We start from the raw sequence: 26,965 nt of genomic DNA, 5'->3' as shown, positions 1-26,965 counted from the left end.
TAACTAAGATGGATTGATGTGAAGAAAGGACAGAGGGATAGAAAAGTGAAATTTGTTATCACAGATTGGTAAGAGGACTACGGGTGGCCACTCAGCATTTATTCAGTGCTGTTTTATGTTTGACGTGTTTCATAAGACACGGTGGAGAAAGCACAGGACACTTGAACTACAGGATCGAGGGCACACTATCCTTAAGAATAGAGAAAACCATGCGATGGCCTGGTCTGACAGAGAAGATGACATCAGTTGTTACAGTGCAGACACGAATGGTCCCGTGAGTGGTGCGGCTCTGGGAGGTGGTGAGCCTTGCTGCGGTGGTTCAGCTGGAGGAAGCAGGTTGCTGGGGGTGAGAGTGAGGTTATCAATGAGCCCCACTTCCTTCTTCACTGCTCAGTAGCTACCCCTCCCTCTCATGCTCTCCCCATCAGGAGGGACAGTTCTTTCTGAACTGTGACCCCAAATAAACTTCTCCCTCATTGGGCTTTCGTCACGTATCTGTCACAGCAACAAGGGAAGGGTTAGCCAGTACAATGACCTTTGAAAAGAAGTACAAAAACAACAACTAAATAAACAAACAAACAAACAAATAAATAAATAAATGACGTACAAAAAGTAAGACATAATATAAACACCAAGTGGTTGCTATTTTAAACTGAAGATAAGAATAAAATGTGATAGGGATGTGTGTGTGTGTGTGTGTGTGTGTGTGTGTGTGTGTGTGTGTGTGTAATGAATAGTATATATTCAAGAAAGCTGTCAATATGAAATCTTGAGAGTACCTAGTAACTCAGAGACTTAAGATACCTGACTGAAGCTGGGCATGGTGGCACATGCCTTTCATCACAGCACTTGGGAGGCAGAGGCAGGTGGATCTCTAAGTTCTTGAGGCCAGCTTGATCTGCATAATGAGTTCCAGGACAGCAAGGGCTATGTAGAGAGACCCTAGCTCAAAAAACAGAACAGAACAAAACAAAACCATAAAAACAGGTACCAGAAGACCTGAGTTTGATCCCCAGAACTCACATGGTAATTATGGCAAACTGACCTGACCTCAATAACAAGTATACTTTGGCACACATGTACAGCAAGCATAAATAAATCAAATGCAGTTAAAACACAGCACTCATTGTTCAATGTCTTTCCACCTCAAGTATAAGTAAATTAAAGCTTATGGATAAAGTCTATTTCATTACAATCACTCTAGTTACAGAAAGCTTTGCGATATTTGAAAAGAAAGGATTAAACAGAACGTGGCTTTTTAGTACTTTTTTTTTTCTTAGTAATTTTTAGCATGACTTATCAAAGTTCTTTACCTGCCATCTCTTCTGAGGGCAAAAATGATGCCATCTTTTTGGAACGGGAGCAGCTTTTCTCTGAGCTTGTCAGGTAAAAAATCCAGCTGTGTATACGGTTCGCTTGTTAAAGGAGAACTCTGAGGCGTGGGGGCCTCCTTTTTGTCACCAGCTGCAGGCATGCTGAGCCTGAAAAAGGAGGAACATGACACACAAAGGTTGGGGGACATTAGTCACCACACTGCAGAATCCCACATGCACGACAGTAAGTCACTTACACCCAGATCCAGGATACTGGCTACACACAGACTAGCTAAACCACGTTCCCTGAGTGAGCTGCCAAGAAAACTCATGGCACCGAGTCCAGAAGTGACAGAATAATTCACTGTCCAAGAACAGTCCTCTATTTCATTTTGAAACATAATATAGCCATACCCATTTCAAGCAAATAAATACAACACTGAAAAAATCATACATCAACTGGATTTTTTTTTTTAAAGATTTATTTATTATGTATACAGTGCAGAACACCAGAAGAGGGCATCAGATCTCACTACAGATGGCTGTGAGCCACCATATGGTTGCTGGTAATTGAGCCTAGGACCTCTGGAAGAGCAGCCAGTGCTCTTAACCTCTGAGCCATCTTGCCAGCCCTCAAGTGGATTTTTACAAAACTAGTAACATTATAGTCTTTTGAATCTTTTCTTGATGTTTGTTACGGTGCTGTGGACTAAACCCAGGGCTTGCAAATACTATAAAGTACTCCACGACTGAGCTTAAATTCCAGCTCAGATAATTTCTTTAAAAAAAAAAAAAAATACATGTCTTAGGTGATTTACAAATTCTTTGGGAAAATGGCTCAGTGGGTAAAGTGTTTGCCCCACAAGTCTGAGGACATGAGTTTGATTCCCAGGCCCCATTTAAAAAAGAAAAGAATGGACTACACAGTTTTCCTTTGAGTTTTGTGTATGCCCCAACACATAAAATAAAACAATCAAAACAACAGTTACTGTCTAGGAAAATTTGGGGAAAGAAAGATTTAGTAGAATTCACTTCTAAATAATTCTCTTAAAAAGTTAACACTTGCACTGGGCATAGTGGTGCCAGCACTCAGGGGGCCAGTCTTGTCTATACAGTGAGTTCGAGGCCAGCTAGGACTACATGCTGTAAATTTGTCTCCAAAAGAGGGTGTGGGGAAAATGATGTGCCAGTGAACACTGAAAGTCTAGAATGGTAAAATCCAGAAAGGCAAAATTCTCAGACCACATAGCTAAAATAAGGAAGATGTGAGACGAAGGTGTAGATCTTTCCTCTATTCATCACTGGAAATACGCCAGGGTGGTACCTTCTTTGTGGTTAAATTACCGTAAAAATACCTGTTTTTAATAGTGTGAATATTTGCCTTAAAGACAGCCACAGTTAAAAATGCTGAACACCCAACCTCTTGAATTCCATGGCGCTGTGCATTCAGAAATGAGTCTCAGTGTACACATACAGTAGACTCCGTGCTGGACTCTGGCTACATCATAGCAAATACAGATGCTCTTGGAAAAATCTCCTATAGGCAGGTACTTGTTATTAAGCTGGCATAGAACAGGGATTTTTTTTTTTTTTTTAGATATGGGGGTTTAGAATTTTAATATATTATATGCATATGTTAATATACATATATTAAAACTGAAACCGGAATAATAAATTTACTAACCAAAGCAGAAGGGATCAAACAAAAAAGTTATTGGAAGAAGTATAGCACACACAAAAACCCTGGTTTGGGAAGGTTTGACATGGTGGGGTAAGTGTTGCTACATGACTGCGCATGCGCCGGCAAATGATTAGTCATCCCAGGGCCTTACGTCCTACCGTGCGTGTGCTGCATGGTCACGTAATTTGGCAGCAGCGTGATCACATAATCTATGCGCACGTGTGGCATAGCTGTGTGAGCCCATACGTGCAAGTGGGGAGGATCCATAAAAAGCGGGCCACAGACTCTCCCCTTCCTCCCCGCCCCAACCATTTCCATAGGCCTAAGCACTCCTCTCTTAATAAACTCCTACCGTGTGGTTTTCCTCACACGGTAAACAGAGCCACTTGATGAATAAAACAGCGCCGAAAAAAACTAACAGGAAGCAGCCTGAGTCTGTACCTTCCTGCTCCTTCCACTGAACTACCCCTCCTGATTTCATGTTGTCACTAGACTCTAGAACACAGGGATCTCACAGTTCTCATCCCAGCTCACTGGTTAATTCTTCCAAGTCTGAACCTCACTCATGATCTACCTGCAAGGCAGATGGACCGGGGCTCAGTTCCTAGTAGCTTCCTTTGTTCTTGAGTGTTACTCATGGTTTTAAATATTATTTCTCAGACAACTTCCACATTTACATGTGAGGAACTCTCCTAAACTTCAGATTCACATATCTCACTAGACATCTCTACATTCCAAAAACAGAATTCTTAACTCTCTTCCCCAATCTTGGTTGCATTCATTGTATCCGTCCAGGGACTTGCACTCCATTCTGTCTCAAACTGCACAGCTCTCTATCAGCAACTCCTGTTGACTCCACATTCTAATTATACCCAGAATCTCACCAATTCCAATCATTTACAATCTACCGGCCTGATCTGAACCACCACTGTCTCTAGTCAGAATTTCTAGGAAAATTTAAGTGGCATTGCCCGTGTCCACCTTTTCCTTGATCCTTTTTGCAATACAACAGACAGTGAGGTACTCTGGCCTTTACTCAGATCCGTCCTCTCACTACTGTCTTTCAGTCTCTTAAGCCATCTTTCCATCTCCCCCACCCCACCCCAGTTACCTCTCCAACGCTCACTTGCTTTTATCATGCTAATGTTCTTGTACTTTCAGGTCTGAGAACACTGCACTGGCTCATCGGAATATCGTTCTACCCCCAGATGCCTGCATGACCGCCTTCCTTGTGTCCTTCACACCCTTCTAAATGGCCATTCTATCAATAAGCAACTTAGCCACTCTATTTAAATTCTAATTCCTCATAGCTCTACCCTTCCTCACTTTTTTTCTCCTTGATAGCCCCTATCAGCTTACAAAGTACTATACAATTTACATCCTTTGTTGTTTATTTATTTCTCTTAATGAGGACATAGCTTCATAAAGGCAGGGGTTTATTGGGGGTTTCCACTTTTTTTGTAATGAGGATTGAACCTAGGGCCTTCCTTGTGCATGCTAAACAGGCACTCTGCCCCTGAGCTGTATCTCCAGTCTTCTTTTACTTTTTACTTCAATACAAGGTCTAAGTCAGCCAGGCTGACCTTGAACTTGTGATCCTCATGCTTCATCAGCCTCTGAAGTAGGTGACTCCAGCAACTCAGGATTTCTTTGTTTTGTTTACAACACCCAGAAGTGTTGTTTTGTTAAACCCCCAGAAGTGCCCGGCACTGAGCACTCACTATTACTTGTCTCTTTAAACTTTCAAAGGACAGCCTGGGTGTGTTAGTGCACACTCCTTTAATCCCAGGACCTGGGAGGCAGAAGCAGGCTGATCTCTGAGTTTGAGGCCAGCCTGGTCTACAGAGTAAGTTCCAGGACAGTAGGGCTAATATAGAAAACCCTGCCTTGAAAAACAAAAACACAACAAAAACCAAATCAATCAATAAAAATAAATAAAGTTTCAAAGGTCAGGAGGACCACGCTGGGTCCAGAAGCAGGACAGGAGCTAGGGATAAGGCAGTGGTGGCGCACACCTTTAATCCCAGCACTTGGGAGGCAGAGCCAATCGGATCTCTGTGAGTTCAAGGCCAGCCTGGGTTACAGAGCGAGATCCAGGACAGGCACCAAAACTACACAGAGAAACCCTGTCTTGGAAAAAAAAAAAAAAAAAAAAGATATAAATTGTGGCCATAAGCATGCACAGTGCTGGTGTGCAACTCATGCACAGCAAGGTAGGAATTAAGGGACTAGAACAGTGCCGTGAATGCATACATGTAGAAGCCACTGTAATACAGAAAGTATATTCTAAATTCAAATTATAATAAATAAATTAGTATATTTTGCAGAATGATTGAGAGTTGAGCCAGTGCTCTTAACAGCTAAGCTATCCTCGAGCCCTGATATAACTATATTTATAGGTCATCAGTAAACTAAAGCCTAAATTTAATAAATTGGAATGTTTAATTGGCAAAATTTAATATTATAAAATGGTATATTGATTACAATAAATATAAAATTACATAATATTTTCTGACTCGCTTCTCACAAGGTTTCCTAAGCTGCCATATCAAATATCAATTACTTTAAAAGCAAAGACACCTTTCATTCCATAGGCAACTGTTTTCAGAAGAATGATAGAATAACTCCCATTTATTTGAAGGCAGCTACACTCACTAACATACCATCAACACCACACCAACTTCCACTTACTGGATATTCTCTTCCATGGAGGCACTATGCTAAAAAAATTTATAACATCTCCTAAATTCTCAAAGCAACTTACAAAGCATTTTTTTTACATTTATTTATCCAATGGTGTGTGTGTGTGTGTGTGTGTGTGTGTGTGTGTGTGTGTGTCCGTCCTTGAGAGGACTGTGTACCCATGTAGAGATCAGAGAATTTTGGGGAGTCTTTCCACCATGTAAATTCTGGGGACGAAACCCAGGTCCTCAGCCTTGGCAGTAAGTGCCTTTATCCACTGTGCCATTTCACTGGCCCACAAACTATTGTTATCTGCATGATGAAATTGAGATTCTGAGCTAATAAACAATTCACACAAGTCTTAGAACTGACTGGTTCTGAGTCCAGGACTTAACGCTGGTCTGATGTAAAAGTCTGAACTTTACTATTCTACAACACTGCTTCCAGATCACTCATCTGACAATATTTAAGGAGTGCCTAGCATGTGCCTGTAATGCCAGTACTAGGGAAGTGGAGGCAGAAGGATCAGGAGTTCAAGGTCAGCCTCAGCTATATAGAGAGATCAAGGTTATCCTGAGCTACTTGAGATCATCAGAAAAACAAAACAGGATGAAAAGCTCGTTCAGTGAAAGAAAGCAGAAGCCCAGTGTTAAATCCCCAGCACCTCATCAAATGATCCCAATTTTGTACTTCATACCAAAGAACAATATAAGTAAATAAAATATGGAAAAAAAATTTAACAATACATTTTTTTTGTGTACTGGAGAGGAGATAGACACTATAAAAGAAAAGACAACAGATATGAAAACTAAAGTAATTTAAATTCATTTTGGGAAAAACAGCATTTAAAAGTTAAAAAGAAAATTTTAATGTGAGTACAGCTTCCCCAAGTATGTGACAAACTGAAATAAACTGAAGTATTTCCTTAAAATTATGATGCTAGGCCAGCAACAGGCTACTTAAAAGAAACTAGACATCACCGGGCAGCATACATATAAAGATATTCAGCATCAGCGGGTTCAAAGAGATACAAACTGCATTAATGAGTCATCCCTTTCCAACCAGACTAGACAGAGAAAAGAGATGGGAAAGGGGGGTGGAGCTGAGCACATGGCTCAATGGGTAACATGTTTTCTGTACAAATCGGAGGACCTGAATTCAGACCCCCAAACCCATCTAAAATTAGGGTGGGGTGGGGTGCCTCAAAGACAACAGGGTCCTGGCGGCTCCCGAGCCAGCCAGTCTAACTGATAGGGGAAGCTTCAGGTTTGGTGAGAGACAGTGTCTCAGAAAGTATGATGGAGAAGAGATTGGGGAAGACACCCCAGAGTGAAAGTCTAGTCTCCACATGCACCCACCCAAGGGGGTGCAGCTGCATACCACACATACACAAACCCACACGTAACGGGGAAGCAGGTTCTCTCAAAGAGTCCTACAGTAAAGAAAGTGGAAATATTTCTTCTGGAGAACAATTTAGGAATCACAGAGGCTCTGCAGCTGAACCTACTTTCAAAAAGCTGGGCAGGCAAGACGGCTCAGGAGGTAAAATTCCTGCTGCCAAGCCCAGCGACCTGAGTTTGGTCTCTAGCTCCTCGTGGTAAGAGAACTGACTACCACAGGCCAAGCTCTAGTCTCCACGCAGATCTACAGTTTAGCTGTGCACACACACATACAAAGAATTTACACTCCCACGTTAGCTGCAGCACTGGCCACCAAAGCCAAGAGGGCAAATCAACCTAAATGCCTACCAACCGATGAATTCCTTTACCAAGTGTGGCGTGTCAGTACCAAGGATTCAGCCCTGCAAAGGAAATCCTACCACATCCCACATGACTGAACCCTGGAGACATTGAGTTAAATAAGCTAGTCACGAAATGTATAACTTTGTATGAGGTATTCTAAGATGAGCTCTTAGAAACAGAAAGCAAGGGGTCAGGGAAGACCGAAAGCAGAATTTTAGCTGTGTAAGACAGAAACATTTTACAGCTGTATTGTATAACAAGGTACAAATGGTTAATACACTGTAATGTTCACATGTAAGAATGCTTAAGATGGTAGAGTTTGTTATATGCTTTCACTATGGTAACAAAAAAATTTACTAACTGGAAACTGTACATAGCCATTAGCAAGAAACAGGTTATATTTGAGCGACACCCTGGAATACAGGCAGCTATAAAAAGTGACAGTGATATTGTCACAGTCAACCCACTGAACTTTAAATAAAGCAGTGGCATTTCATTAAAACAGGTCTTCCTTGAGATGCTGGAGCGATGGGTCAGTGGTTAAGAAAACTGGCAGCTTTTGCAGAGGACCCAGGTTGGATTCCCAGCACCTGCACAGCTGCTCACAATCATGTGGAGCTTCAGTTTCAGGAGATCCGATGCCTTCTGACAGGCTTGTAAGTGGTGTACATACATACATACATGCACTCATACATGTAAAATAAATAAATCTTTAAAAAACAAAACAAAAACAGTGTCTTTCTGCTGGCCATGGTGGTGATGCCTTTTACCTTTTATCCCAGCACTCTGATGACACAGGAAGGCAGGACTCTATGATTCATAAACATTTGAGAAACAATGGTTTAGGGCTGAAAAATCAAAGAGACCTGGATATGTATCTCAGCTTCAAACTGTCTTGCCTAAGGGGTCAGACTTTAGAGTCTTTTTTTTTTTTTTAAGATTATTTATTCTTGTTTGTGTTTTTTTGTTGTTGTTGTTTTTGTTTTTGTTTTTGTTTTTTGCTTTTTCGAGACAGGGTTTCTCTGTGTAGCTTTGCGCCTTTCCTGGAACTCGCTTTGGAGACCAAGCTGGCCTCGAACTCACAGAGATCCGCCTGCCTCTGCCTCCTAAGTGCTGGGATTAAAGAAAGGCATGCGCCACCACCACCCGGCTTATTCTTGTATTTTATGCATATGAGCACACTGTCTTCATGCACACCAGAAGAAGGAATCTGATCCCATAACAGATGGTTGTGAGCTACCATGTGGTTGCTGGGAATTGAACTCAGGACCTCTGGAAGAGCAGTCAAGTGCTCTTAACTGCTGAGCCATCTCTACAGAGACTGACTTTAAAGTCTTATTGCACTTACTGACCCCCAATTTCTTCAACTATTAAACAATATCAGGTCTGAGGATGTAAAACAATGATAGAGTACATACCTAGCAAATGCAAGGCCATCTGTCTCCAGCATTCAAAAATAAAACTCAGAACTGGGCTTTGGTGGCACATACCTTGAATCCCAGCACTCTGGAGGCAGAGGCAGGAGGATCTCTGTGATTTCAAGGCCAGTCTAATCTACAAAGTGAGTTCCAGGACAGCCAGGACTGTTACAAAGAGAAAACCCTGTCTCAAAACCAAAAACAAAACAAAAAAACCCAAAAAACAAAACAAAACTAAAAAACAAAAACAAAACCCAAACAACAACAACAAGAAAATAAACCACAGATGTGGCACAGGAAATATGTAAATACACTGATTTTTGGCTCAGATAAAACACTTAGTAATATGATTGTTACTATTACTACTTATTGATTTGATTTACTCTGGAAGAGTTCATGAAAAAAAAAAACCAAAAAACCAAACTAAGCATTTAGGGATCATAATGCTAAACATCACTGGAAATTCTAACTCCACGATGGGAATGATGCAGCTGAATGGTGCCTTCTGCTTAACATGCATATTGTACAGGAGGTGATGAGTTCATTAGCTCACACCCAAGCACCCTCCCATGCAAAAGTATTACATTAAAAAGCAAAGACAATTTTTTTCCCCTTAGGAAAGAGAAAGTAAGACTGCTTTGTCTGTCAGCAAGTTACAGATTATTTCTGCATCTACAATTGCACTAGTTAGGTGTTTCATCCACGTGGTGTATAAACAACTCTCATCAGTACTGAACACAGACTTGGTAATACTTCAATAAAAATAATGGAAATAGACAATCATGGTTTTTAAATCTAAAAGTAAAAAGCAAAGAGGAAACCAAATCAACACACAAAACATGACTATGAAGATGCTGGATTTAGGGAGATATTAAAAGACCAAGTAACATTAGTTTTGTTTAATCTTTCCCTTCCTCACTCCTTTTAAACAAAACAAAACAAAAATTACCTTTCTGGGCACTGTTGAACCCTTTAAGTCTGATATACTCACTACTAGCTTAAATTTTCAATAAATATTTACAAGAAAAGTTGTAAGACAAAGTTTCCATAAAAATGATGGAAGAGACTTTGAGGGGCATCAGGCTTGAGGTGATCAATCTGGCATGCCTCATTTGATAAGTTTACTAGGTTGTGAATTCTGAAGCCTTTTTTTTGATGATGTCTTTTTGTTATTGGAGTATTACAAGTGTCACCTGGTCGCCACTTAATATGATGGACGGGTTACTCAAAGAGAGAATGGCAACAGGACCATTCCATTAGACTAACAACCCTGAGCTTTCTTCCTTTAAAGGCAACCTCTGGAGAGTGTTTGTATAAACAGGAGGAATTAGCTCAGGACTTCCAAGTCCTTCCAGTCTACAAACCCACGCTGCTTTACATACAGTGGATAAAAACAAATTAAAGTGACCTCTACAAACTCAAAAGAGGTGCAATCTACTCGTGAGCGGATCTGATACGAAACGTTGGGTCCGCAGAAATAAAACCAGGATAGGAAATTACATTAAGGGCTCGAGAATTACACCCATGCCATTTCACCTCTCCTCTTCTCTCTCTCTCTCTCTCTCTCTCTCTCTCTCTCTCTCTCTCTCTCTCTCTCTCTCTCTCTCTCTCTCTCTCTCTCTGTGTGTGTGTGTGTGTGTGTGTGTCTCTGTCTGTCTCTGTGTATTTTAGACAAGGTCAATACTGTAGTCCCCGCTGTTCTAAAACTCACTCTGTAGCGCAGGCTGAGAAATCGCGGCGATCTTTCGGCTTCCTGCTGTGACAGGCATGAGCCACCACGCCCGACTCTTACCAACTCTTTTCTTAAAACGCAATTAAAGTATATTCAATTTGCCATCTCTTTCCCTACCTACACAGAACTCCCAGACCGCCAAAACTGGTGCCCTAGCTTCAGAATCTCCAACTCCCGCCAAGCTTTTTGCAAGTGTCCGCACCTAAGCGGAAGTGACGTTGAGATGACCTGACAGTGGGAGAGTTCAAATACCAGCACTCTAAAACCCTGTGGTATCCCGAGAAAACTCCCTACCCTTCTTTTATATTTTTGCTCCTCCTTAAGTGAGGCGAAAAGACCTGACTAGAACCTTGGGACCTCGTTGATAAATCCAAATTACTCAAAACTTTCCCCCTACCCATCTGGACAAGAAGGGCGCATGGTAACCTCTCAAGAACTACAATTCCCATGAGATGCAACAGGAAGCAAGTGGAGGAAAATGGTAAATGGGTCGCAAAGCATCTTGGGAACTGTAGTTCCATAAGCCAAAGTACTCAGTAGTCTTGCCCTCCACTACTAAGACTGGAGAGACCAGGTGTTCCGCTTGGAACCCGTTACCGCTAAGGGGAGGAGCCACATCCTTAAAGCCTTCCCCACATCTCCCACATGAAGGACAAAATTCTCTTTTCATCCTTAGAAGCGCTACAAATATGCCCTGAAGGAATATAGTTTTCTTCCATATCTCCAGTGACTAAAACCTCCCGGAACTCGACTGCCTCAGGGTCCTACTCGTGGGAAAAGGTGGTTCTTTCACAAGTGGGCAAAATGGCTGTCCTCCTAGCCCCATCATTGGTTGTCTTTTGCGTCCTTCAAGGACGATTACTTGTCAGGGATTGGTTCTTTCTCTTTTGGGGGTGGAGATAGATTTAGCCCTGTTCTCCCGCGGCCCCGCAGTGATAATGGGGTGGAGCTAAAGTGGTTCTTCAACCTCTGATTGGGTCATGTCTCTGTCACTCAGAGTTCATGTAGCGTATGAGGGAGCCGGCTACCCGTCAACCCGAACGGAGAGGCGGGGCTAGTGCGTGGTGGGAAGGGGCGGGATCCTGCCGCCGCGGCTGCCGCTGGAGCCGGTGTCCGGGCTGGTGATGGGGTTAATTCCCTTCCGTGAGACTCTTCCTTGCAACCAGCCGGCCCCGCCGTCGCCCCGCCGCGCCGCGCTCACGCCGCCTCCTCCTGCTCCTTCTCCTCAGTAACGCGGGTAAGCGATGCCGTCCCCTCCCCCGCGGCGTCCCGGGAATAACGCGCTCGCTCCCCTCCCCCGCTCGCCGACCGGTAGCCCTAACGGAGCGGGAGAGTGAGGCAGCCGGGGAGGGACGCGCTGAGGAGACAGCGTCCCTCCCCGCCAGTCCTCCGGGGGCCCTGGGGTTCCGAGGCGAGCCCGCCCGCCGCTTTCCCCGCGCTCTGCCCGCCGCCTCGCCGGGGGCCATGTGCAGCGCCAACCCCCTGAGGCCTAGCGGGGGAACTGGGGACAGGTTCCCCGAGCGTCCCTGATGCAGCTGCTGCTCTCGTGAGCCCTGGAGATCCGGGGAGGACCGAGGGGAGAAGCAGCCCCCGCCAGGCCGGGCTGGAGCAGGGGCCGTTCACGGAACTGTTTTCCGGGGCCCGGCGCAGATGCCCAGGGCTGCTAGCCCCGCTTCGGGGAATTGTCACACACACACACCGAAAAGGAAACAGCATGTCGTGCCTATACTGCTAGAAAAAAACGTAGGGGAGAAATTAGCAAGAAAGTTGAATGACTGTCAGAGCCTTGGTCGCTGATGGTTTTACAGGGACGTTATGTTGTTCACTCCCCTCCCCCCCCCGTTCCCACCCCCGTGTGTTGGAAGTTTTTTCTTTTCTTTTTCTTTTTTTTTTTTTTTTTTTGGTGGTTATTACGTGCAAGATAGTGTCCCTGTTGTTTGAACTTGCTTTTATAGATAAACAAATTGGGTCTGGCTGTTGTGATCCCTCTGAATTGGGTCCAGAGATAGCAAGTCTCCTAAACTAGCTAGAGGTGAAGAGGTATCTTCCAAAACAGTATGGCTTAACTAAATAATATGTTGAATTCCTGAAGGAGAAAAAAAGAATTTCCAGCATGAATGAATACACACAAGCAGGTATACCTCAACACTGAGGTTATAGTTTGCCCAGGTGAGTTTAAAGAATCCCACCTCCCACCTTTTGTTGTGGTGGGGGGGGTGTTGGAGACACGGTCTCTCTGTGTAGCCCTGGGTGTCCTGGAACTTTCTCTGTAGACCAGGCTGGCCTTGAACTCACAGAGATCCGCCTGCCTCTGCCCCCTAAGTGCTGGGATTAAAGGCAAGCCAGACCACCACCCGGCTAAAGAAACCCCTTAAATGTAAATGTCATTGATTTCAAGAGCATTGTGTCATAAAAAGATGGTTAAAATCAAACTGGAAGTCCCTTTTTGCAATACTTGATCGGTAAGGTTCATGTAGCTACACATTTAACTGAACAAACGTCATTCTCAAAATTTTTCTTCTTTAACTATATTTTAGGGAGTTTTCTTATAATTGCATCAGGTTTTGATAGTGTGCCTATCTTTTCAAGTTCCACTCTGCTTTTTGGCCTAGGAGAATGTAACTTTAATGGATCCAGTAATCTGTAATAGACATGGCTACAGATCACCCCATTTCTAAGACTTTCTAGTTTCTATAGTAAACATTTGTTCTAAAAAAAAAAAGTCTGTTCTTTGACTGATAGACTGTTTCTTTAGGGTCGGAGAAGTCTATAGTAACTTAGGAAACCTGCCATATTCTCAAAATAATGCAAGTAGATACCAAAGTGAAATAGATCCATTAATTTGGATCAAGAAGGAATCTGGTTATGTGTTATTATTATTTTAAGTGTAGCTTTGGGAGATAAGTTCCCTTAGCTATTCCGTGAAGTTCTTATAGCATATGTTGCCAAGCATATTCCCCCAAACTTGATAATTAATTGGTAATTTATGAAATTATATTTTTAGGTCTCATGAATTCTTTGCAGGGAAGGACTGATGAAAATACAGGGGACTACATTCTTTTACTAGTTTTGGGATCCTTTCATGAGGCTCTGAGGTTTCCTCACCTGTGTAATGGGGAGGGTAATGTTTAATTTATGGAGTTGTGAGGCCTAGAGAGAGAATGTGTAAAGCTACTGGGATTGTATCTCACACATATATATTTTGTTACATTAAATATAATTTTTGTTTTCTCGTTTATTTTCATATTTAGAGAATGAATTTGTTGTTCATGTGCCCAGGGTATTGTTGCAGCCTCAAAATCTCTTCTGCTGTTGAGTATTGTAGTGGTAATAATACACAGTGGCCTAAATAGCCATTTTTGTTTTATTACATTTAAGTAAGGTGGGGGCACACAAGTGCCATAGCACATTTTGGGAGGTTAGAGGACAGTGGTACAATTTGCAGTGGTACAATTTGCACTTCTCTCCTTATGTCATGTTGGTCTCGGGGACTGAACTCAGGCAGTCAGATTTGAAGGTCCAGTCAGTGCCCTTTTGCACTAAGCTATCTTGCTGGCCTCTAGTCTTTTTTTTTTTTTAAATCTTATTTTATTTTATTTTTTTTTTCAAGACAGGGTTTCTCTGTGTAGCTTTGCGCCTTTCCTGGAACTCACTTGGTAGCCCAGGCTGGCCTCGAACTCACAGAGATCCGCCTGGCTCTGCCTCCCGAGTGCTGGGATTAAAGGCGTGCGCCGCCGCCGCCGCCGCCGCCGCCGCCGCCGCCGCCGCCGCCGCCGCCGCCGCCGCCGCCGCCCAGCTTTTTTTTTTTTTTAAAAGCAGGAACAGCATGAGAAATTGGTCATTGGGTACCTAAGAGAATTGTTACGAGATTTTTTTTTCCTTATGTGTAAAATTTCTGTATTTGGAATGTATTTCAAATACATTACCCATAATAACAATTTGTTGTGTTTTGTAATAGTTAAGTATTGTAATATCGTCTGACTTAGTCAATATGTTTCAAGAACTAGTTTACAGTTACTATCCTAGTGTTGTGCTACCAGAGAAGGCTGAGTGATTCTTTGATACAAAGTTAAGATTGAACAAGTTATTTGAATTGATGTGACCATACCAGACTGTTGCTTTGTGTGCTCTTGAAGTGTGTTGGTTTGGTTTGGTCAGTGATTGAACCTCCAACCTCACACATGCTAGCAAGTACTCTACCAATAAGCTAAATCCTTGCTCTTTAGTTGTAACCCATTGTTTAGCAGTCCTTGAGTGTTTCTTTTATTTGAAATAACATGTTCTTTTCATTCCCAAACATTTTTGAAAATATAGTGGGTTTTCACACATAAAGGTGTCCTTGGAGTTTGTACAGTTGAGGTAATTCAGGATTAGCATGCACAGTTATATTCTGAAGTATTGCTGACAATAGTAGCCAAGGTTGACAGCATCTGAACAGTCAGATGGCACTTGGGTGCTTCTCTAAGGGGATTTACCAAGTAAAAAAAGAAACTTTCTTTTAAATTGGTGTTTTAAACTATCCAGTTATAGCTGGGCGGTGGTATCACAGACCTTTAATCGTAGCACTCAGGAGGCAGAGGCAAATGGATCTCTGAGTTAGAGGCCAGCCTGGTCTACAGATCGTGTTCTAGGACAGCCAGGGCTACACAGGGAAACTGAGTCTCGGGAAAAGTCCAGTTATAGCCATTTGGGTTAATATTAAGTTTTAATTCTCAGAAGTAAGGAAGTGTAGTAAGAGTTGATAAAGTTTTTTGGTTTTTTTTTTTAAGTGTTACATAAATCATGCTAAAGACTAATGGGTCTGTAATACACTTTTCCTACTTGAATAGAAAACTTCCTTATTAACACTAGTGAGCTATTGTAAAAGTGTCCAGCATTCATATGTCATAGAGGTGTGGTTACAAGTGGGAATGAAATTTTCAGATTGCTCTTGTTGCAAACCACAGAAACAGTGCTGTTTCTATAGTCACTCTTGCCTAGAGGAAGAATAATAATGTATTTACAGCTCTAGGTAACTCAATTGACAAGGCAGATGAAAGAAAAAGAAATGTGTCAGGTTTTCCCAGTATAAACTTAAAAAATATATTGAATTGCCTTTCACTTAATCCTTGGGGCTCACTGTAATCTTTGTTAGTAATACAGAGATGTACCATGCATCAAATAACATAAATAAAATTTCTATCAAATTAACTTTGGTCCTCATATAAGGAACACATTAAATAAATGTGCTTGTATCTGATGTTAGCTCACATATGAATATGTGTAATCTCCAAAATGTAATTTAATTAGTCACCGATGGACAAATGAAATAAGATACTAAATCATGGCTCAAAGCTAGTTTTCTGCCTGAATTTCCCAGCAGTTTGGTTTTTCCAGGTTTTTTTCTGCTTACCTGTTGTTAGTCTTCATATTTGTTAAACTAAACATTCCCTTACATTTTATTTTGTTCTTTGCTTTGTGACTTTTAAAAAATTACTACTACTTTAGGTGTATGGATGTTCTGCCTGCATGTTTGTCTGTGCACCCCTTGTATGCCTGGAGCCCTGAGAGGTTAGAGGAGGGTATCAGATCATCTAGAACTTGAGTTATAGACTGTTGTGAGCTGCCATGTGGTGCTGGGAATTGAACCTAGTTTCTCTGAAAGAGCAGCCAGTTCTCCTAATCCTCTGGGCCATCTCTCCAGCCGCCATGACTCTTACTTTTTACCATAAGCTCACTTCTCTAAACAAATTGTACGTTTTGAGCCTCTTACTCTGTGAATGCTATATCACTTAGCATTGTAAAAGGGTAGCTCTTGGTCTTCTTCAACTTGTAATTTCCTTCCAAAAGAAATTAAAATCAAGGAATTGTTTGTATTCCCGACCTTGAGCGGCAGTTATCTGACGTCTGATGCAAGGAACATTCTGCCATTTGACTTCTGCTGGTGTTAGTTTACTGAGTGACAGATCGAAGCTGCCTTTGTAGACTAGTTGTGCAGTTAGCTTTATTACCTGTCTGCTACGTGAAAGGGCTCCATAACTGCACTCAGGTGTCACCTTGCAATTTGAGGTAGACATTTAATCAACTTCAGGTTCTTCTTGATACAGTGGTCATCATACTAAGGGAAGATCTAGAATATAAAAAATAAGGTGAAAAGTTCTAATGTAAAATTACAATTTTCTGCATATATAGCTTTCTGGAAGAAATAGCTTAAATGAATGTTAGCCACCACCACCCCTTTTTGTCCTGAAAAATGAACTCATATATTACAGGATTGTTGTTTAAAAGAAGTACTTGGGTGGTTGTTGTTTTCTGGAAATAATCCCAATGCCCCTCCCTCACTGAGTACACTGATGCATCCATAGCATCTATGCATGGAATACTATGCAGTGATAAAGGGGGCAAGCTATTGGTACAGCAGCATCTTGGATATATCCCAAAGAAAAATATGATAACTTTAAAAAAATCTTAAAAGGCTACATACCATATGGTTTGGTTCATGTAACATTCTTGAAATGAGAAAATTAGGACGGTGATGATGATGATGGGGATGTGTGTGTGGTGATGAAACAGCTCTGTATCTTGATTGTGGTGGTTGTTGGTTACATAAACCTATACATTTAATAAAATTGCACATCACTACATTCTCAGATAAGTAAAGTCTTGAGTGTGGTTTTGTTTTGTTATTTTGGTTTGGAGTTGTGGTTTTGAAACAGGATTTCACTATGTAGCCCTTGGCTGGCCTGACAGTGACCACGGGGACCGGGCTGGCCTCAACTGAGTAAGATTTTAAACTAAATAAGTAGCAACATCTTAGCTTTGATAGTAAAAGATATTCCTATAATGGTATTAGGGGAAACTAAATGAATGGTACATTTTAGATTTTACTATACTGTTTTTTCAATTTCCTGTGAACCTATAAGTATTTAAAAGTTAAAATATATATGTTCTCATAATTTTACAGGCAACATATCTGTTTTTAAACACATGCCATCTGTTAAGATTGCTTCATATGTTTTATTTAGTTTATTGCACGATTTTCTTTTTTTTTTTTTTTTTTTCTTTTTTTTTCCCCAGAGCTGAGGACTGAACTCAGGGCTTTGTGCTTGCTAGGCAAGCGCTCTACCACTGAGCTAAATCCCCAACCCATTATTGCACGATTTTTATTGGTAAGCTTACCAAGTATAAATCATTTCAGGAATTTGTCTGTGCTTTTCTTTACCCTAGAATATAGTGGAGGCAAGGTTACTAGTTGGTACTTCAAAATTAATTAAACTCCAAAGGTATTTTATGGTTGGTTGTTGTTGTTTTACATTTTTGTTGTTTATATGGGTGTGGTACTTCCTGTGGTACATGCATGGAGGTCGGAGGACAGCTTTCAGAAGTTGATTCTCTTTCTATCCTAGGGATAAAACTCTGGTTAACAGGCTTGGCAGTAAGCACCTTTACCTGCTGAACCATCTCACTGACCCAAACTTCATGTTTTATTATTCCAGACTTTGTAAACACTGTTCTTAGAAGTACCAGTAGCATACAGCTAAATATTATTAATATTCTTCAAAACTGCTCCCATTGTCTCTACATTTTATCATTTAGATTACTTAAGGCAGAGAAAAAAAAAAACTTACCTTACTAGTGAATAAGTGACTGGCATATCATGTAAACTTTAAAGTTCTTTTATAGCTAGGTAGCTGAGGTAATTTCTGATTTACTCAATATTTAGTTTTAAGAATAAACCTGTTGTGCTGCAAAGTAATTCACTGCTATCATTAAATGTTTTTCTAGCCAATATCATGGCACTAGATTGAGGAGATTCACTAGGCAGGTAAGTTAAGTCTTCTTCTTGCAAGGTCAGAAACAAAAATTAGAAATATGAAAGGCTGTTTGTTGCAGGAACGCTAGCAGCAGGAAAAGACAAATCAAAGTAGGAAATGAAACTATGAAAAGCACTTAGAATACTCCAAAAGCACAGCTATGTAGGGCCATTTAAGTGTAGAGTAGATTTTTCATGTACCTAATTTAAAGAGTCACTGCATTCAGTATATTACAGTCTGGTTTTGCTGTTGTTAAATGGTGGTTTGTTTCTTTTGAGAATGATACAAAAAGGGCAAGGGACAGCTTCAAAATTCATTCACCTTTGATTTGATAACCAATTAGGATATTACGGTATTTTGGAGTAGGCATTAAATCACATTATTTTGCATTTGAACATAGCAGTTTCACACTTAGCCAAGTCTTGTGTAATTGTGATTTTGTCTGTTACACTGTGAGGTTTGAGGTGAACATGTTTGCTCATTGAGTTCAAGGAAATGTGTCTTTCTGAGTCTGTTGCTTTTTTAATTTGAGTGGCATGTTAAAAATAATTGCTAACCTGATTTGAAAATGGGTTTTATTATTTGATTCACTAAGCTTTAGATTTTCATTCAGTATTACATTGAAGATAAATGCTTATTTTGTAAGAAAATGACAGCTCATTTGTTAGTATTAACAACTGATTATAAACCAGGCATGGTAGCACACAGCTTTAGTCCCAGTACTCTGGAGGCAGAGGCAGACAGATCTAAGTAAGTGCAAGGCCAGCCTAGTCTACAAATGGAATTCCAGGACAGTCAGGGTTACACAGAGAAACCCTGTCTCAAAAAACCAATTAACTCCCAAGCGCTGGGATTAAAGGCGTGCGCCACCACCGCCCAGGCCGGGCGGATCTCTGTGAGTTCGAGGCCAGCCTGGACTACCAAGTGAGTTCCAGGAAAGGCTCAAAGCTACACAGAGAAACCCTGTCTCGAAAAACAAAAACAAAAACAAAAACAATTAACTACCACCATCAACACCAAAAACCCAACTGGATTATAAATGAACCTGAAAATAAATAAATGAATGAATGAATGAATGAATGAATGAACGAACGAACCTGAGCTGTTCAGTTCTGGTAATTGCAAAATAGCAAAGTTAGCATAACATGTCCATGCTATAACTGAGAAATAATTTCAGGCTATTAAGTAAAGAGGTTTTATATGTGCACATTTTCAAATCCCAATAGAAGAGATTTCAGCATTGTGAACTAAGAAAACCTAACCAGGGGTATGTCACTATCTTTAATGTCAGCACTGTGATCCCAGCACTTTATCACCTGGGGATCTAGAATTTCGGGCAAGCCTGGGCTACATAACAGGACAGTATTGTCACAAAGGGGAGGGGTGAGCGCACATACATGAAAACAGAAGTGTGTACACTGCAACAGTTATGAAAGTGTACCTGTGTCTCTTATGTTAATGAGCTAATGCAAAATCTTCACACTGTAAGTCAATCAATCATAACTTGAACAAAGTGAGAAAGTCTGGTTACTGGTGCTAGGTACTTAATCAAGCCCCAAATGCTGGTTCTAGATGGTATGGTTGTTAAAAGATGGTTTTGAAAGACATTGGTAGAGATTTGGGCACTTCAAAAACTGAATCAACTGGGCATGGAGATGTGCCTATAATTAATTCCAAGACTCAGGTGGCTGAAGTAAGAGGATTCCAAGTTGGAGGCCAGTCTGGGACTGTATAGCAAGAGCCTTCTAAAAACAACCACCGAAATCACCAATAGTTTATTACTTGGCCTTATTATTGAGGTAACTATAATGACTTTAAAAAAATAAAAATAAGGAGTTTCTTAAAAGTTGTGAACTGGATTTTGCTATTTAAAAAGAATTTAAGCCTGGTGTGATGACCCACACCTTTAATCCAGCACTCAGGAGGCAGAGACAAGTGGATCTCTGAGTTTGAGGCCAGCCTGGTCTACAAAGTGAGTTCCAAGACAGCCAGGGCTGTTACACAGAGAAACCCTGTCTACAAAAACCTAAATAAATAAAAATATGAAAATGTAAAAACTTAAGTTTAAAGGAGTAAGACCTTTTTTTTTTTTTTTGATGTTTGATTTTATTTGTTTTTGGTAGTGCTGGAGATCAAACCCAGAGCAGTGCGTATGGTGGCAAGTACTCTGCCACTGAGCTAGGTCCCCAGCTTTGTTTTTGTTCTTTTTCCATGAGGTTCCACTCTGTTGCCCAGGCTGATCTTAAGCTTCTGAGTGCAAACAATCCCTGTTACCCACCCCTCCCACACACATACATACTACAGGGTCATGCCATTGTACCTGGCTGAAATAGAACATTTTAATAACTAGTTTATTGTAACCAGTGCTTCACATCCCTTCCATGAATACTTTTCTTGGTTATCTAGATGATTTTCATGTTTGAGAGTCTTTGTGAACTAAAGTACATCCAAACTGGAAGAAACTCACTAGATTTCATTACTTGATCCCCTTTTCACAAAGTATGTTTCTTATGAAACAGGAAGATTGATGGAAATTTCAAGGGCAACCAAGGCTGTATAGTGAGTACCAGGTTAGCCAGGGTTACATAGCAAGTTAAAAGAGTTTGTGTAGCCAGGCGGGCGGTGGTGGCGCAAGCCTTTAATCCCAGCACTTGGGAGGCAGAGACAGGTGGATCTCTGTGAGTTCGAGGCCAGCCTGGGCTACCAAGTGAGTTCCAGGAAAGGCGCAAAGCTACACAAAGAAACCCTGTCTCAAAAAACCAAAAACAAACAAACAAACAAACAACAACAAAAATAATCAAAACAATAGAAATTATTTAAAGTTTACCATTTGGGCCAAAAAACAAAAAAAAAAAAAGTTTGTGTATAATGTAACATTAAATATATTAAAATTGGCCAGTATGGATTTTTCTTGTGCTACTTTGTTTTAAACAGCTTTAGGGGATAATTCACATACTGTAAGAGTCATGAATTTGAAGTATACAGCTCACCAGGTTTAGTATATTCATAGGTTATGTAACTATAGCCATAATCCAACTGTAGCCTCTTCATTGTTCCAGTTAGAAACCCTGTACTCATCAGAGGTTCACACACACACACACACACACACACACACACACACACACACACACACCCCATTTCAGCCTGGGATAAGCAGGAATCCTTCTGTCTCACATTCGTCTGTTCTAGTCATCATGTGTACAATATGTGGACATCTTTCACTTGGTGTGTTTTCAGGGTTCACCCATGTTGCAGCATTCATCAATTTCTTGTTATCTAATTTTAAATATAATCATGCTAATTGTGCTAGTAGATGTATAGTGGTATCTTCTTATTTTGATTTATATTTGTCTACAGGGTAAAGATGTCCAATAGCTTTGTATATGTTTATTGGCCATTGTTGATTTTATGTAGACTTTGATATCTAGATGTTGTCTGTATAACTGTTAACCTATTTCCTCGGGATTTTGAATGTGTATTCCATATATAATTACAGGTATGGGTGTGAACATGTCAAAAGCCCACTTCTAAAGCTAAAACAAAGAATTGGATAGTTCTTGTTAGGAAGTACATTTCTTTCTTTCTTTTTTTTTTTTTTCAAGACAGGGTTTCTCTGTGTAGTTTTCGCCTTTCCTGGAACTCACTTTGTAGACCAGTCTGGCCTTGAACTCACAGAGATCCGCCTGCCTCTGCCTCCCAAGTGCTGGGATTAAAGGCTTGCGCCTTTAATTTCTTAATGGGCATGTGTGATATGTAGAAGAAAGTAGAATTTTTTTTTGCAAAGTGTAGTGATCTCAGTTTGGTGCCATGTAAGAAGACATGAGCAAAGCTGAGCTCAACAATGTTTTCCATCTAGTCTAATGAGTGTAGAGGATGTTCCTCACATATCAGGAGATAGGTAGAAGATGCAATTTTAGATTCTGAGCCATCAGAGAATGAATATAGAATGGTATCACTGTTTTTTATATGGAAGTCAGTAGAGTTTTGTAATACTTAGACATGGGTCATTTGTAAGCCCAGCACTTTTTTTTTTCTTGAGACAGGGTTTCTGTCTGTAGCCCTGACTATCCTGGAACTCGCTCTGTAGACCAGGTTGGTCTTGAACTTATAGAAGTCAACCTGTCTCTGCCTCACAAGGGCTGGGATTAAAGACATGTGCTACCACCGCCTGACAAGCCCAGCACTTTTTAAGATGGCTGTACTTGCATAGAGGTATCTGATGCCTGTCTGGGTTTTCAGATGTATGTTTCTTTCTTCTTTCTTTTTTCTTTTTATTGTAATTATATAACTATTGTTGAGAGAGAATACTTTGACTTAGTATGAATGCACTAAAAATTGTTGATGCACTGATTATTGTGGAAAGATTTGTTTTGAGCCATTCACACCTTCTTATTTGAATGATTACCTTTTAGAAACAATGGCACATACTTAAATGGCTATCTGTATCTCAGAATTGTTACTGGTTTGTGATTGTGCATTAGCTAGGAATTCAAGACAGCTCTTCTTAGGCCATAATACTAATCTATATACTGTCTTCAGTATAACTACTTACACAGTATATTTTATCCCAAAACTCTTTAGACCAATGAGAAATCTGTTACCAATTTTTAAGGTTTAATTAGCATGCAGTAAATTATATGCATCCAAAATGTATACTTTAAAATTTTTTTTTCAAGACAGGGTTTCTTTGTGTAGCCCTGGCTGTCCTAGAAATTGCTTTGTAGACCAGGCTGGCCTCAAACTCAGAGTTCCACCTGCCTTCCTTAGTGCAGGGATTAAAGGTGTGCACCATCACCTCCCAGCAGAAAATATTTTTTAATATATAATTTTTATTTTCTGTTCATTGGTGTTTTGCCTGCATGTATATCTGTATGAGGGTGTCAGAAGCCCTGGAACTAGAGTTATAGACAGGTGTGAACTGCCATGTGGGTGCTGGGAATTGAATCTGGATCCTTTGAAAAAGCAGCCAGTGCTCTTAACCACTGATTCATCTTTCCAGCCCCAGAAATAATTTTTAAATTTTATTTTATATGCATAAGTAAGTGTTTTACCTGCTTATATGTCTGTGCACCACTTGTTGGATCCCCTGGACCCTAGAACTAGAGTTACAGATGGTTGTGTGCTGAATTAAACCCAGGAAGAGCAGCCTATGCTCTTAAGCACTGAGTCACCATTCTAGCCCCTGAAAAGATTTCTTCTAATAGATAAGCATGGTCAAGATGTAGATTATAGTTTGTCTCCTGTGCATGTAGGATCTAGATAGAGAGATAAAATATTTCCTATGTTAATACTGGTTGTCAACTTGGTTAAGACATACCTAGTATTAGTAAGTCATACTTTTGATTATGACTGTGCAGACATTTCCAAAAAGGATTAAGAGGGGAAGACCATTACTGAATGTGGGTGACATTGTCTAGTCGACTATGTACTCAGGTGGAATAAAAGGGAAAGAAGGAAGCGGCTCACAGACAGGTGTATTCATCCCATTGACCCTCCTTTCCTTCCTTGTATGATGTGCTGTCTTCTGCCATGCCCTCCCCACAAAGATGGACTAAAACTTAGGAAACCGTGAGCTAAACTAAATCTCTTTCAGGTTGTTTTCTTGGGTATTTTTCTCAGCAGCACAACAGTTGATTAACAACAGAAAATCAGTTTTAAAGAAGTGAGATTGTTGCTGTCACTAACTGGCAATATGTTCAGAGGTCTTGGGTACAGTGTTGGTGGAGGCCCGAAAAGCTGAGTGAGTGATTCTGATGGGGGTTCAGAAGATGAGAATATGGATATGAATGTGAAGAGTGAAGACTTCTCATGAGGTTTAAGATGAGAATAAGACTTCTATTAGAAATTGGACAAGAGAGCACTCATGTCTTGTCTGCATTTCCTTTGTGCCCCTAACCTTTGTGTGAAACTGAGTTTAAACATGACAGAAAATGCAGTGAGGAAATGAGAGTAGCCTAACATTTAGGCTGCTGTATGGTTAATGCTGGCTGCTTTTAACCATTACTTACAGTCTGAATTTAGAAACAAAAGCAGAGTAGAGCGATTTGGAAAAATTGGGAGTTTGACTAGGAAAGAAGTGCGGTTAAAGTTGTGGACAAGGAGAGCATAGTTATTAGAGAGGTTAGAGTCATTAAAAGAAGCTAAGTAAACTAGGAGGTGGTAGCACACACCGTTCTTTAATCCCAGTACTTGGGAGGCAGACGCAGGTGGATCTTTGAGTTTGAGATCATCATAATCTACAGAGTGGGTTCCAGAACAGCTAGGGCTACACAGAGAAACCCTTTCGTGAAGTGTGGGAGTCAGGGAGTGGGGGAGGGAGGAAAGCCAAGTATTTGACATTGATACAATACAAAAATTTCATTGAAAGTATCTTAGAAATTGGCCATACCCCACTCATAGTAAGCAAGGAAGTAAAGATTTTAACTCATTTAAAAGACTGCTCCAAGGAGAGAGTTCCAGGGCTATCTGCTGGCACAATGCCACCCATGAGAGTATTTATTGGTGTTCACCCACACAGACAGAGGATTTGCTACGCTGGTCCAAGGGGGCTTGAGGACTACTCGAATTCACACCAGACATTAGCATCATCCAAATGATACTGACTTTACAGGCATACAGGATATAAAATAATGTGTCGTGGAGGCCTCTACCTACATCTCAAATGACAGTTTTAGTGGCCAGGTACCATCAAGACTCCTTCAAGGCAGTCCCTGAGAAGGCAATGCAGGAGACTGTGGACAAATCCAAAAAATACAGTAGGGAGCCCAGGAAATTAAGAGCTGCCAGGAAGTCATTGCTGAGGAAACCATAGGACATGAGCAGAGCCACCCCACAAAAGATACCATATTGGCCACATCTAGAAAACCGTAGGGGTAGTGCTGCCCATAACTTCTGGGGCTTACCTCCCTCTACCATGTGCACAGGCCCCAAGACTGTTGGATATAATGTTTGTCTTGCGGGGATTTGTTCTTACTTTGGTTCCATCCTTTCTGTGCCTTCGTTCCTCCGTTTTGAAATAGGAATGTTTACTCTGTTCCATTTTGTCTTGGAGTATATAACTTATTTTGTAATTTCATATAGGCTCACAGCCAACAGTTCGCCTGAATCAGAAGAGGCTTGGGGCTTTTGAGGAATGCTGGAACTATTAAGACTTTAGGGACTCTTGCAATAGATTGAGTACATTTTGCATTATGAGATGGAGGTGAGTGAGCCTTTGGGGAATGGGCAGAATGTTGTGGTTTGAATATGAAATGTTCATAATGATGGGTTTGGTTGTCAGCTGCTTGGTTTTTGCAGAGTGATTGGACCCTGAGAGCTCTGATCTAAAAGGGGATTGATGTCTTGATGAATTTATAATATGATGGCATTATTAGGAGATGGTAAAAAAAAAAAAAAGTAGGAAGGACTTGGTTGGAGGAAGTTGGTCACTGAGGGTGTATGTATCTTTCTTCTACCTGTTCACCTCTCTTTCCCAGTTGCCATGAGGTAAGAACTTTGTCTTCCTCCATCATGCTCTGCCTCACCCCAGGCCTAGAAATAGAGCCAGCTGACCACAGGCTGAAGCCTCTGAAACCCTGAGCCAAAAGAAATCTTTCTTCCTTCAAGTTGTTTTCCTTAGATGTTTGTTACAGTGATAGAAAGTCTGACTGACCCAGCTGTTAATTTGAGAAAAGTCACCATTTGTCCAGAGAATGATATTTTACATTGTGTTATTTTCAGGATTTTTCCATTTTTATGGAGGAGGTACTCGGCTACCTAACTTCTGTGCTAGTGGCTAGTGTCTTTTAATGCATACATCTTTTGTTTGTTTGTTTGTTTGTTTGTTTGTTTTGAGACAGGGTTTCTCTGTGTAGTTTTGGTGCCTATCCTGGATCTCGCTCTGTAGACCAGGCTGGACTCGAACTCACAGAGATCCCCCTGGCTCTGCCTCCTGAGTGCTGGGATTAAAGGCGTGTGCCACCGCCGCCCGGCTAATGCATACATCTTTAAGTGAGAGAATGTTAGTAAATAAATATATGTCAAATTGACACATGAAATAGTAAATGCTCAAAAAGCAAATGGTGGCTAGACTGGAGGATTGGGGGTATTGGGAGACAGACAGGAGATCACGAAACAGAAAAGATTGGTAGAAGAAACAGTGCTTTGAGCCAGAGCCTAGAGAAGAGGAAAGGGGTCTAGATAACAGTCACATGGTGTGGAAGGTGAGTGCTCTAGTGTGGCTGCAGTTCAGGATGAATGAGAAGTAATGAATGGAAAGATAGGTGAGGACATGACTGTAGAGGATTTTCTATTCCTAAATGGCATACTTTCTGTATTTGGCTTCAAGGGAAACTGATGAGGGTATTTTAGAATAAGGTGATAGTAATAGATATCACTGTATTTCTAGGCCTTTGCTTCTCTTGAAACACTTGTGATATCACCTCTAACTCTATGCTCTGAATCATTATCCTTCTATAACTGTAGTTGTAGTGATCAGAAAGTTGGTTTTTTAAAATGTTACTTTTTTTAATTAAGTCTATCACCACCCTAATTTTCTTAGTTTTATCCAACCTCTTGACTTTGTATTATTAGCTTTCTAAGAAAGAGATTATCAGTCCTGTTTTT

At 40.8% G+C, this 26,965-nt stretch overlaps 2 protein-coding genes across 8 annotated transcripts in view; one reads left to right on the top strand and one right to left on the bottom strand.

Annotated features, from left to right (window-relative positions):
- Positions 1-11,363, bottom strand: part of Zranb3 (zinc finger RANBP2-type containing 3) — a 143,698-nt gene extending 132,335 nt beyond the window's left edge. The window contains exons 1-2 of the mRNA XM_059280843.1: positions 10,548-11,363; positions 1,314-1,481 (exon numbers count right to left, since the gene is read on the bottom strand). Of these exons, the coding sequence (XP_059136826.1) occupies positions 1,314-1,474 (161 nt within the window). The 5' untranslated portion in view covers positions 1,475-1,481; positions 10,548-11,363. The remainder of the gene's footprint in view (positions 1-1,313; positions 1,482-10,547) is intronic.
- Positions 11,364-11,608: 245 nt separating this feature from the next.
- Positions 11,609-26,965, top strand: part of R3hdm1 (R3H domain containing 1) — a 138,633-nt gene continuing 123,276 nt past the window's right edge. For 4 of the 7 annotated variants that reach the window (XM_059280934.1, XM_059280937.1, XM_059280931.1 and 1 more), the window contains exon 1: positions 11,609-11,805. The gene's annotated coding sequence lies outside the window, so the exon portion shown is untranslated. Of the gene's footprint in view, positions 11,806-12,523; positions 12,738-26,965 lie in introns of all 7 variants that reach the window. The other 3 variants (XM_059280938.1, XM_059280936.1, XM_059280932.1) reach the window with 2 other exon arrangements.

Source organism: Peromyscus eremicus, chromosome 15 (assembly GCF_949786415.1).
Source record: "Peromyscus eremicus chromosome 15, PerEre_H2_v1, whole genome shotgun sequence".
Taxonomy (NCBI): domain Eukaryota; kingdom Metazoa; phylum Chordata; class Mammalia; order Rodentia; family Cricetidae; genus Peromyscus; species Peromyscus eremicus.
Note: the sequence above shows the minus strand (reverse complement) of the source record. Positions and strands in the feature narration are given on the sequence as shown.